Source organism: Myotis davidii, unplaced genomic scaffold, assembly GCF_000327345.1.
Source record: "Myotis davidii unplaced genomic scaffold, ASM32734v1 scaffold2598, whole genome shotgun sequence".
NCBI lineage: Eukaryota > Metazoa > Chordata > Mammalia > Chiroptera > Vespertilionidae > Myotis > Myotis davidii.
In genome coordinates, this window is record NW_006288967.1 from 5,736 (window position 1) to 19,002 (window position 13,267).

General features: G+C 42.3%; 1 protein-coding gene across 1 annotated transcript in view; it reads right to left on the reverse strand.

The window, feature by feature from the left end:
- Positions 1-401: 401 nt before the first annotated feature.
- Positions 402-13,267, reverse strand: part of TMEM185A (transmembrane protein 185A) — a 16,664-nt gene continuing 3,798 nt past the window's right edge. The window contains exons 3-6 of the mRNA XM_015562281.1: positions 7,885-7,968; positions 4,143-4,319; positions 3,441-3,564; positions 402-2,067 (exon numbers count right to left, since the gene is read on the reverse strand). Of these exons, the coding sequence (XP_015417767.1) occupies positions 1,823-2,067; positions 3,441-3,564; positions 4,143-4,319; positions 7,885-7,968 (630 nt within the window). The 3' untranslated portion in view covers positions 402-1,822. The remainder of the gene's footprint in view (positions 2,068-3,440; positions 3,565-4,142; positions 4,320-7,884; positions 7,969-13,267) is intronic.

Below are 13,267 nucleotides of genomic sequence, written 5' to 3' on the forward strand. Positions count from 1 at the left end.
ATGGTGGACTTTCTTGGTGGTTGATGTGAAGCACAGGCTGAAAAGCCACCTGATTTAAATGCTCATTAAACTGCACAGGCAGCTAGAGTGAGCTAGACAGAAATCACAGACCATTATATTTAATAAGCAATACTCAGCCACTGATGTGACCAGGCAATGCCTTGGGACCACCAAATAGCCAATTTCAGCTTTAAGATTGTCTTAGAACCACAGTACACTTTTGTAAGGCTCTTGAGCTGTAACAATTGCAGAACTGAGTTCACACTGTACCAGAAGATTCATTAGGGATGTTCACCCACCACCATATGTCTCAGCCACTTGTGGCAGCTAGCAGTTTCCTTTCCTCTGGATCAGAACAATTTCAGTGTCCTAGACCATATTTTAAGCAAGAGCCATAAGAGTGCATAGAAAATGAGGAACCAGTTTATTGAACAGCTAAAGGGAGCAAAAATAGTGGGCTGATCTACATTTGTTACACACCAAGCGGGAAAGTCTACATGATTCCAAATGTTTCCCTTCCCCCAAGACAGAACAGCTTGGCTGGAGGCCAGGAAGCAGCTGGAGTCATGTATGTGGTAGACACCAGTAGAGCCCAGTTTATACAAGTTAGCAGATGCTCACCTTAAACCCTCCACACTTTTCCTGGATGAGAATTCCAGTGCTCCCTTTACCCTCCTTTTAAGAAGTGCCCTACTTTTTCCCAGGCAGAAGGCTGCTGCCTATAGGATCTGCTTTGACTCGTGGCTTTACCATCAGCCCTTGGAGCAACTGCTTTCCTAGTTAAAAGCATAAGCCCCACCAGAAGTGTTCTTGTTGAAGGCAGACAGAAAGCCTCAGATCTTCTCATATACACAATTCTACTGGTAGTTCCTAGTCTCAGCAACTTTGTCCAATGTTCCAGTTTTAAGTCATGCTTGATAGTTTTCTGGCAAGCCAATATTCCCAGACTGTTAGAAAAGCACAGATCATTTCTTGCTTTATTTTGGCTGTTCTGGCAGTAGCAGCTACTATGTATGTGCAGAAATTCAAGGGGAAATGGTGATGTCCTGTTAAGGGGTGGCACCACAGTGGGTGGGACAGGTGGGCCACCTACTTCTACTTCTGCAACAGAAGATGTATGTCTCCAGTACAAGCTTGTAAAAAAATACTTTAACAGAATATACTGTACAGAACTAGGATTTAACACGGGATATTACAATGCTAAAATATTTGTATAAATACTATACAAGCACGGAGTCACTCCATTAATTAGAAAGGGCTCACTGATAGGGCCATTAAAAATTGCTGTCAGCATGCCCAAAGAGAAACTACTTCCACAGCAGGAACACGAACAGTAATGATTGTGTGGATACACACATGGTACCAGAGAGGCTTATTTACAGTTCCTACTGACTACGCCACAACAGGGGAATCTGAGTTAAGCAGAGAGGCTGGCTGGGTTTAAAAATACATTTTCAAATAACACTTTTGATAGGAATTTTAGCACTTTGAAAACCAGCTCTGTAGATGTTACTTCTCTGGCCTCATCAGCCATCGCCAATTGGTCAGAATCAGCTTCATCTCTCCATCTCATAGATGCTCCCTCCATGGCATCCACATCCATTGACACACCCCAAACCACACCACATGTTCCAGTCACCTGCCACCTGTGTGTCCCATTGTGGTGAGTCACTGGCAGGAATTGAGTGCAAACAAGGCATGGGATGGAAGTACCTGGAGCCCCAGCTCCATTACCAGTTCTGGGGGATGAACAAAGAGGCAGAGGAAGGTAGAGGAGCGCATGCGTCCCAGTGCGCTTGTGTTCTACCCCAGGAAGTGGTGTCTAATCTGGCATTTCAATGTTTAATTTGGGAGGTGGGAGGATGTATTTCCCAGGGCTTTGGGTAATAACTACCCTGGTCTTCTTTCGAAACAGAGGAGCAATTTTAGGAGGTTCAGGAACTGGGGTTTCCTCGGTTTCCTCATTATCTTCATGATGAATATCATAGGAAATGTTTCCATATTCTCTCAAAAATGGGAAGATTTCAAGGAGAAACTGACAGAAATCCTTGCGAATACCAAACCACCCTGAAAAAGAAGAATGCAATTTTTCAAATACTTGCCTACACTGAATTTCAAATTACTTTTCCATCCTGAATGAGTTCATTCTGATGTCTTAGAAATGAAGATTGAGCAAATCTAAATACCCACTAAGGACAAGAAGTCAGATCTGAGCTTCATGGTTTTCCAAGTGGGGCTCCCAGACCAGCTGTGATAGTGTCCCTGGGGTCTTGGTAGGGATACAATTTTGGCCCAGCCCAGACTGAATCAGAATCATAAGTTGGGACAGTCTGCTTGCACAGGCCCTCTCAATGATTCTGAGGGGTGCTCCAGTTTGAGTTCTTACTCTAGTGCAGTGGTTCTCAACCTGTGGATCGCGACCCTTTTGGGGGTTGAACGACCCTTTCACAGGGGTTGCCTAAGACCATCGGAAAACACATATATAATTACATGTTGTTTTTGTGATTAATCATTATGCTTTAATTATGTTCAACTTGTAACAATGAAATTGGGGTCACCACAACATGAGGAATTGTATTAAAGGGTTGCAGCATTAGGAAAGTTGAGAACCACTGCTATGAGTCTCAAATACCTGTGGAGTCAAGACTCTGTAGACATCCTCTAATCTTCCCTACCCAGGATAAACTAATGTATGACAAAGAGTGACATCCAAGGAAAGTATTTCTGTCATCCTCTGGAATCCAGGAGAAGAGCAGGTATATGTCGGTCCAGGCCAAGAAGCAGCCTGAGCTCATGAGGCTACCTCAAACCTGCTTCTTTGAGGTCCACTCTTCTTGTCTGTTTACCACAGGACCATCAGAGTAGTGCTGGCTCTCCTGGGGCACAACACCCTCTCTCATTGGCTTCTAGAAGGGCATGTTCAGGGACTACATGCAAAGGAATTTTCAGTCTAGTGAAGAAGGGACTCTTTCCATAGATCACACACATAGTGAAGAGGAAAGAGAGCTAGCAGGGCACCACTGACAAGATCTGGTAATGTCAGGAATAACATTGGGGAAAGCGAGGAGGAAATAGAACCTAGGAGGAGTCCTGGGAGCCAATGGGCAATGTGGATTTTCCTCTAATCCTAGGATCCCCTGAGAAGGAGGTACTTTGATTCTAATGCTGCAGTGGATGGAATGGAATCAAACAGGCCACCTGCCAGGGTTAGTCCTACCTCAAAATGAAGTGTACTGCTAGGGAGGCTGTAGTACAGGGCAGGGAAAGCAAGGTTGACAGCATGCCTTTCCCTTGGAAGATTCCAGATTTTCCTCAGCCCTAGCTTTCCCATGCAAGCTCCTTAATTGGTACCCTCAGGCTCATTCATTCTCTCTCTCTCTCTCTCTCTCTCACACACACACACACACACACAAAGGATTTCTGAAATACTGAGTACATACAGTGGTTTCCTCCCTTCTGTCCAAATGTGGTTGCCATCAGAGTAATCAAGGAAAGCCAAAGGGGGACAAATATTGGGATACAGGAGAATGCATTGTGGCCGTCCAGTTTGTGAACCAGCAGGATCTAAAGAAAGAAAAAGAGCTGAGGTTCTTGGATACAGCATATGAAAATGGACAATGTCTGAAGCCATAATGCTCCTCCCTCACCAGGTCTCGTAAGTGGAAAGTCAGCTCTATGAGAGACCATAGAAGCTCTCTACTTTGTGGAAAACGAAATCCATACAGTCTAGTGAGGAAGTATCCAACTGTGAAAAACAAAATCCATCCAGTCTAGTGAGGAAGTATCCAACAACAGCATTATTATGGGGACTTCCTCCTGGTGCTGGCTTTGAGGAGTCAACGGTGCCCATCCTATAACTTTCTACAGAATCATACATGAAATACAGCATCCAACTTTCTTTCTAGAAGTAGACAAATCGGTCCATACAAATGCATCATACCTAGAAAGGTACATTTATGTCAGTCCCTAGCCCTTCTCAAAGAAACAACTTTCTGATTTTACTGTCATTCTCTCGGTGTACTCTCCAAGAGTTAGCTCATGGTGATATACAGAAAGAGTGGGTTGCACTTATAGGTACACAGGGTGCTGTCATAGGAAAGGATGGTCTCAGAACCTCAGAAATTCTGCTGTTGAAAGCTTACCTCAAATGTAAGAAGAGGCACAACAATGGTCATCCAGCTCAGTGCCATTGTTATGTGTGTCCTGCGCTGTTCTGCAATCACATCCATGGATCGCAGGAACAGGACAGACCACACAATATAATAGAGAACCACCAGGCACAGAAAGGACATGAGAATCCACAGGGGTACACACACAACCTGAGAGAAGGAGAGAAAAAATGTCTTTATAGTATTCTAGTTTCTTCCCTAGAATCTGAGGGAAGGCATAGTCAACCCCTTGCTGGATTACTGTGGTGAAGATAGTGCAAGCATGAACAAGGACTGCCTTACATGCTAGAAATGCTGTCAGGACACACAGGGTGCTCACTGTGGGACCTGCCACCTGCCCTGAAGTGTTCCACCGTGGATTACTCTTGGAGTGAAGAGCTTTGCAGCTGCTTTTCCTAAGGTATGAACTAACTCAGTCTGTACCTGCTCTGCCAACATCATCCTCATGCACACGCACCTCATCTTACCCTAATGTGCCCTCTTCATAGGACATTTCTCTATCCTGCCAGAGGTACTTTAGCCAAAGACTGGGGAATGTGTGCCCTAGAAGCTTCAGCTGCCCAGGGTGCACAGGTCCTCTGCCAAATTGCACACTGATGCTGGGAGGACTCTGCTACTTGGTCCCTGTCTCCTCTTCCACATGGGTTCTGTGTCTGTTGCTGCCATACCACAAAGACCTTGTTTAATGCCCATATAAGCCCACAGGCTAAGTTCGGGGTGGGGGGCGCTTCATGATCTCTCCTCTGCCTGTACTGCCCCTTGGACATGTCTGTTAGCCCTCTATCTTGTGTTATCAAACAGTAAACTTGTTTTCTTTGGTGTACATTCTATGACTTTTCATGCATGCACATGTAGAATACAGGATAGCTCCTTGACCCCACAAAACTCCCTCATGCTGTCCCCTCACTGTGTCACCTCCTTACCCTACCCATAAACCCTGGCAACCACCGAACTGTTATCTATCACTACTTTTTTCTTTTCAAAAACATGCTACAGATTAGCATATAGCATGTCATACTCTGAGATTCCCTTCTTTCAATCAGTGGAATGTCTTTGAAATTCATCCAAGTTGTTGAGTGTATCAACAGGTCGTTCCTTTTCATTGCTGAGTTGTGTTCCACTGGATGGATATACCACAGTCTGTTCATCCAGTCACTCATGGAAGATTTGGGTATTTTCCTACTTTTGTTTATCCCAAATATAGCTGCTATAAACACTTGTGCATGGGTTTTTGTGTGGCTATATATTTTCACTTCCCTGGGGGAAATACCCAGGGTTGGCACTGCTGAGTCACATGGTAACTCCATGTTTAACTTCATAAGAAGTTGTCAAACCGTTTTTCCAGAGTGCTTATACAATTAGGCATTCCCCCCCAGTAATGTGTGAGTGGCCATGTCTCTCTGCACTTGATAATTGTGTTGCCTTTGCCATTCTGATATGTGTGTGTTGTGGTATCTCATCCTGGTTTTTATTACCTTTTCCTAATAGGCAACAGTGTCCTTTCCACATGCTCATTCAGTATATGCATATCTTTTTTGTGAATGTTCTGTACAAGTGTTTTGTAAATTTTTAAATTAGGTTGTTTTTTTTTTAAACAGATTTTATTGATTTTTTACAGAGAGGAAGGGAGAGAGATAGAGAGTTAGAAACATCGATGAGAGAGAAACATTGATCAGCTGCCTCCTGCACATCCCCCACTGGGGAAGTGCGCGCAACCCAGGTACATGCCCTTGACCGGAATCGAACCTGGGACCTTTCAGTCAGCAGGCCGATGCTCTATCCACTGAGCTAAACCGGTTTCGGCGGTTTTTATTTTTTTAAGTTTTAATAGTTCTTTAGAAATTTTGGATACAAATTCTTGGTCAGACCTGTGCTTTGCAAATATTTTCTCTTAGCCTGTGGCTTGTCTTTTCATTAATTTCATTTCTCTTTCAAGCTTCTTTTATGGGCCATGTTATTGGTGTTATTTCCAGGAACTCTTCACCTAACTCCAAGTCCCAAAGATTTTTTTTCCTATGTTTTCTTCTAACAGTTCTTTGGGTTTACATTTAATTTTTTAGAACAATGACCTGAGTTGTTGTATGATTTTTTAGTCCTCCTGAGTGGAGTTCCTGACCATAGGTTTTACTGTAAATTCTATGCACAGTCTCTTCCCTGTGATCAGACTCTTACTTAGTGGCATGTTCCCTGTGGGTGAAATATTAGTGGTCCTAACAGCCTCATTTGGTCTCCCTTGATCATTGTGGTAAATGTGCAAGCGGACTACTTCATCTGCTGGGACCTGCACAGGATCGGGCCTAGAAAAATTCTTCTGTTCACCTACAGAAAACATTCACAACTCCTATTCTTTTTTTTTTCTTCTGATTTACCTAACACTTAGATTTTGGTCTTACTAAAATTTGTTTCCTCCATATCACAACAGAAAGTCTAAAACCCAATTACTGTTGTCTAGATACAGTACCCTAAAGATGTAGGATGGGTGCCTGGACAATATTTTCTATTGTGAATATTTTATCAAAGACTTTGGGCAGAAATGATGAGCCTTGTCTTTAATCAATGTGAAGGCAACATATGTTCCCTTATTTTCTTCCCTGTTGCCAAATGAATAGTTTCTCTATTTTTTTTTCTTTTGGTTTTTCTTTTAAAGGTAAACCATGTGAATTAAGAAAATATCTTGGGGGGGGTGAGGGCATGTGCTGGGGGGTAGGGGTGGATGCTTAAATTAAAACAATAAATAAATAAGCTCTGTGCCCGCCCTCAAAAAAAATGAAAATGTCTTATGTGCAAAACTACACAACAAGCCCTAGCTGGTTTGGCTCAGTGGATAGAGTGTTGGCGTGTGGACTGAAGTGTCCTGGGTTCGATTCTAGTCAAGGGCACATGCCTAGGTTGTGGACTTAATCCCCAGGCTCCTCTACCTTTATTCTCATTTTCTTTCTATGCATTAATAATAGAAACCATAGTATATTCTCTAATTTATAGCTTGCCATGTCTGTGTGTGTGTGTGTGTGTGTGTGTGTGTGTGTGTATATGCATGTGTGAATGTATCCATCCATTCATCAGTCCTTCTATCGATCTATGCAGTTAATATTAACCAAACACACATTAGTTGAAGCCACAGTTACAAGCATGACTTAGACCTCACCCTTGGCAGGAGTATAAATTGGCACAGCTTTTTGGAAAAGCAAATTGGCAGTTCAGTTTTTATTTCAAAATCTCTAAAAGTTCCTACCCTCTGGTCTACTAATACTGTTTCTGGAGTCTTTCATACGAAAACAATGAATAAATTAGGCAAAAATTTTATGCACAAAAATATATGCTGTAACATGATTTATAATGCTGAAACACTGGTAACAACCTCAATAGTCAGAAATAAGGGGATGGTTTGGTAAATGCATTTGAAGAATATTTTCCATCAATTAAACTTTAACAGTTATGGTTTTAAAGACCTTTTATTGACATGGGAAAATGTTTATGATACATTAAGACAAAAAAGTAAGATACAAAATTATACATGTGGTATGCTCTCAACTATCATTATGAAACAATAAACCACAAAACAAGAAAAAAAATACTCTAAACATCTTATCTCCCAGATTATGAATTATTATTATTCTATTATGTATGCTTATCTGTCCTTTATAAGTTTTCTACAATGAACACAAATTATTTTTATAATAAAAAAGTTTATTTAAAGCTTTAAAATGTTACATACAAGCCAGGGCCAGTGGATGATCTTGTCCAGTCTTAAGGCAATGAATATAAACTGGAGAATGTTGACAGAACACAGGATTTCTAACTAAAAGTCAAGAGAAGAATCAGTTAAACAAAGTAAATACTGCAATTATTTGGCTAACATATTAAAAGGCAATGCAAATTACAATATAGTAAATATTTTATTAAGTTGCACTGGGACTGGGAGATTTCTGGCACATAAGAGCACACAGTGCTATGACTAGGAGAAACCTGCCCCTGGCTTCCTGCCTTGAACTCTCTGCTTAGAGACTGCCCTGCCCATTATGCTCCTTGTTTCCAGAATCCCTGAGTATAAAGGAAATCTATGGGACTTCCTAAGCTTCCTCCCTGCCCATATCCACAAACACCTCTATTCCTAACCACCCCTGTATTTCCTATTTCCTTCTTGTACCCAGGACTCAGTCCTGCATCTAACCCTTTCTTTCTGGCTCCTTGAGCACCTGTCACATTAAGACATCAATTATAAATACTTTACTGCAGCGGTTCTCAAACTGTGGGTCGCAACCCCTTAGGCGGTCGAACGAGCCTTTCACAGGGGTCGCCTAAGACCATCCTGCATATCAGATATTTACATTACGATTCATAACAGTAGCAACATTACAGCTATGAAGTAGCAACGAAAATAATTTTATGGTTGGGTCACAACATGAGGAACTGTATTTAAAGGGCCAGAAGGTTGAGAACCACTGCTTTATTGCATCTGCCCATTCCGTTGATCTTTCCCAGAAACACAGAAACAAGTTCAACTAATTTCCATTACACACAAAAGGACCCAAAGACCAAAGGAACTCACCCTTCCCTTGATCCATTATATACTCCTAGTTCTAGCTTTCTCTTCCCATGACCATCAAGTTTTATGAGACATCAGGGATACTTAAGTCCCATGACCTCCCCTGCCAATCCAAGCTCTACACACTGTGATCTGGCCTCCACCCCAATGACCACCCAAAAACCGCTTTCATCAAGGTGGCCAATAATCTCTGCAGCATCAGACCACTTCAGTTCAAATCTTATTGATCGTCTCTGCAGCATCTGATGTTGCTGACCACCCTTTCCTCCTTCTAAGGTCTCAGTGCACAGTCTTGCCCACCTCTTTGTACTATGACAGTTCTTTTCAGTCTTTTTTCCTCTCCTTAAATGGTGATGCTTCCCAGAGCCTTTAACTTGGTCTTCTCTCTCCACTAGAGACATAGACACAAACACATGTTTTCACTCACTTGCTCTGCCCTAGAGATTGGGGAGAAATGTCATCCACACCCCTGGTTTGCATTACCTCCAATTGGTGGGTCCTGTAATCTCTGTTTTCAATCTAGTCCTCACACTGTGGCATGGACCCAGCTCTCCTTGAGGCACCTCAGATGAAGCCAGTCCCAAACTGAGTTCATTGTTCCCCAGATCTTTAGCCCTTTACCTTGTCCCACCCCTTTTGATAGCCTCCCATCTCACTGTAAGGTATCACAGTGGCCTAATTACCCAAAGCATGATGCTAGAAAGCGCCCTACATTTCTTTTCCCAGATTCTTCTCTTCAGTCACCACATCCTGTCTTCTCTACTATCCAGACTTTTCTTGAATCCCCTGCCTGCTCTCCATCCCAACTGCTATTGCCTAGTTAGGCCCTCCTCATCCCTAACCTTCCAAAGCAGTCCAACAGCCCTCTGACAAGCTTCCCAGCCTTCAGTCCTGAAGGTCCGCTGGTCCCCATCCAGACTCTCTGCCTTCTGCCTGCAGTGCTCACTGTTCTTCAGTGGCTCACCAGTGTCTACCGAAGTAATATCATATAGGCAATTGGATTTGGGCCAGAGCTTCTCAAAAGTTTTCAGTTCATAGGACATTTAGTGACTCAGAAATTCTTTTGTAGGCTCTGGACCAAAAAAAAGTACCTAATAGTTCCATTTATTTAAGTAATTAGATCTAAAATTAGTATCTGTATACTAAGTAGCCATTAAAAAAATCTCACATAGCTTTTCAGGGGAAGACCTTTGCTTTGCGTATCTGGTTTTTGCTTTCAGTCAAGATTCCAAATAACTTTATTTGGGAAAAGAAGAGGAGCCACCTCACCTTTTTGGCAGCTGATAATGCTTTTTAGGTCCTCTAAAGTGATAGCTATTTTTGGAAGATAAGTAACTGCCCTTTGGAATAAAAAAAAATGTAACAGGACAGAAATGTAAATTCCCAGTCATAGCTTCAGGTCTATATTAACTGGTAGACTAATAGAATGTTCCATTGGCCAGGTGGCTCATTGAAATTTATAAGTAATTACAGAAGGCACTGAGCATGGGTAGGTCTATTAAGACAGTATGGTCCCTGGACCTTGAAGGACCAGGGAACTTTTCAGAATGTTTAAGGCAAAAAAAATTGAAATGGTACTTAGCCTTTTTCATCCTCAAAGCTGGCTTTCTAATTGCATAGCTTATGAAAAGAAGGCAGAAGCCAATAAGAACCTACATGCCATTTTTAAGGTCCATTTCTAATGTATTTATGAATGATAATAAAGGTGACTATATACTTTAAAAAAACCTCACATAAATCGAAATCATTCTTAAATAAACACAACTAATTGCTAATGGGATAGGTGTGCCTGTTGGGTGCTGAACGATTTCTCAACAATGTCCACCCTTGTTACCTCTTCTCCATAACAATTTTTGCACACTAATACCTTTCATCACAGAAACAGCCAACAATCCAGCTTCTTTTGTGATGTTATCAAAAGAAATGTAATGTGACTAAAACCATAAACTACTTGGAGCTAAGTAGTTCTTATGGTGTCCCCTCAGATATCAGCTATCACTGGTTTTCCCTCAAAAATGTCCACTACCTCATAGTGCCCTGTGAGTTCACTATGGAACCTGGGGTAGCTCAGCACATGCTCTGAGGACTGAAGATCTGGCCCCTACTCAGCCTAATCCCTTTATGCAGCCTCCCTTTCCCCCCAACTACCACAGTGTCTTCCTTTCCACTTTGTGTTCCAGGCATATATTTTTTCTTGAGGTAAAATACATACAACATAAAACTTGCCATCTTTGCATTTATATTGTTTTGCAAATATTACCACTATCCATCTCCAAAAACTTTGCAGCTTACAACACTGTGCTCTGGTCATATTGGAGCTACCATAATTCACTCAACATAATAGACTTTCTCCTGCCTCTGCCTTTATATGTTTTGTTATTCCCTCTGCTTAGAAAATACCATCTCCTCCCCTACATACATAGGGCCAATCCTAACTCTTACTTCACATCTCCGTGTGAGCCTATTCCCAAACAATCCTTAGCAAATGTAGGTACTCCTCCTTCTGGGACTCAAGAACCAAGGGGGAGATCAACTCTCCAAATCATGTTTTTTCTTGTAGCAGAAATGCCAAGAGTGTGACTATATGAACAACTGACTTTCTATAACTAACTCTTCATTAGGAAAACACTGTTTTATGCTCAATGCATTCCTAGCCCTCATATATGCTTTTACTTTTAAGAAACAAAGTAACAAATTTTTAGTTTTCTTAAACTTCCTTCTCAGCCTCTAAACAACTTGGTGCTTTTCAACCTAGGCGACAGCTGTTCCCTCGGGAAGGGGCAAGGCCTGTGTAGGGGTACTACTGAATGTCACAAGGACTAGGGGAAGAGGTCCTGCAATGCATAGGACATTCCTGTTCAACAAAACATTTCCTATCCAGAAGGCCAACTGCATACCCTATCTACCACTGAGAAATACTGAACCAAATAGACAATATCTGGAATATTTTAGCTCAATGATTTTATTTAATGTAATCTTTTGCAAGGGGTTTTTAAAGCTTGGTTCTACTTTGTTTGCTCTGGTAATAGAAAAATGTGCAAAGCGAGAGAGGCATAACGTAGAAAGGTAGTATTACTGGGTAGGAATGGTGCCTTTAACCAATATAGAGAATACATATTTGGGTGAAGCTGGATATGGAGTCTGAAGCTAGAGGAGAAATCTGAGTTTAGAAATATGAATTTAGGATCTGACAGCACATAAGTGGCAGTGGAAATAAGAAGTCAACACATGCTATTCAGACGAAGTATACACAGTGAGGACAGAAAATACCCAAGACTAGAACACTAAAAAACAGCAATGGAGGTGGCCAAATGATCAAAGGACCAGGAATGTCTGGAGCTGCAGAGTGGATGGTGGCCAGAAAAAAAAAGAAGTGAGGATTTGACCAGAGGGTGTTCAGTGCCAGTTTTAGGGTATGCAGGAGCTGAGTAGGGAGTGCAAGGTTAGAACAGAATTGTTTCAGGGAGCCTTTTTGCAAATGGAAGGAAAAAGCACAATAGCCAGAGGACTGAGAAGGTTTTGCTGCTGTCATTTTGTTTTCTCATTCAGATGAGAGACCAAAGTTACCAGAGAGCTTATGGATAAGATCAGGAGCAAATGCTTAGAGGAACATGAAGGGGAGAAGTGATGAAGCACAAGCATGACTGGCCTGACCCAGGAGAGAGGATGAACTGGACAGTCAGGGAAGAGAGAGAACAGACAAAGGTCTCCAATGACTCCTGGGGAACAGGGGGTAGGGAGGGGTGCCATACAGAGATGGCCAGGTAACAGGTTGCAGGGAAGAAAGGAAGATTTCACTTAGAGCTTCTCAACCTTGCTCAAATAACTGTTTCCTCAGGAGTCTTTTTAGACATTTTTTTCTTAATCATTCACCCTCCTGAAATTTTAATACTGATGGCAAGCAGCCACAGGGGGAAGTGAAGAGAAGTGGCTGGATTGGTCCATCTTGGGGAAGTAAGTGGAGGGTAAAAGTCGACCTTCAGGGATACCCTGCCTCCATAGTCCACCCAGCACCAGAGGAATCACTCTCCATGTTCAAGATCAAGCTCTTCCTGGTGATTAGGGTCCTGTTACCTCTATTTGTCACAGACCCACATTCCATCACTCTCCCTCTCCATAGGCACCTTCTTCTCCAGGTTCACACATCCTAAGTAAGCCACTCTCCAGCCTCCTTCCAACCCAACTGCCATCTCCTTCTTCCACTTTTTACCCACAAAGCTCAAAACAAAGTGTCCATAGTGTCCAATTCTCCCCTGAACCAATCTGTATAGGACTTCGGACCCACAGCTTCTATGCACTTTGGTTAATATGAACTGAAATGTGATCCTGATCCTGCCCTGAATGAGTCCTTAAAATAAATCTTCCTATCTAATAATAGAGAAACATGGTAATTAACCATAACTTTGCTACCCTTCCCATTGGCTAATCAGTGAGATATGCAAATTAACTTCCAACCAAGATGGTGGCTGGCAGCCAGGCAGCTGAAGCGAACAGGAGGCTTGCTTGCTCCAGTGATGGAGGAAGCCACGGTTCCCCACCTGCAGCTGCTGGC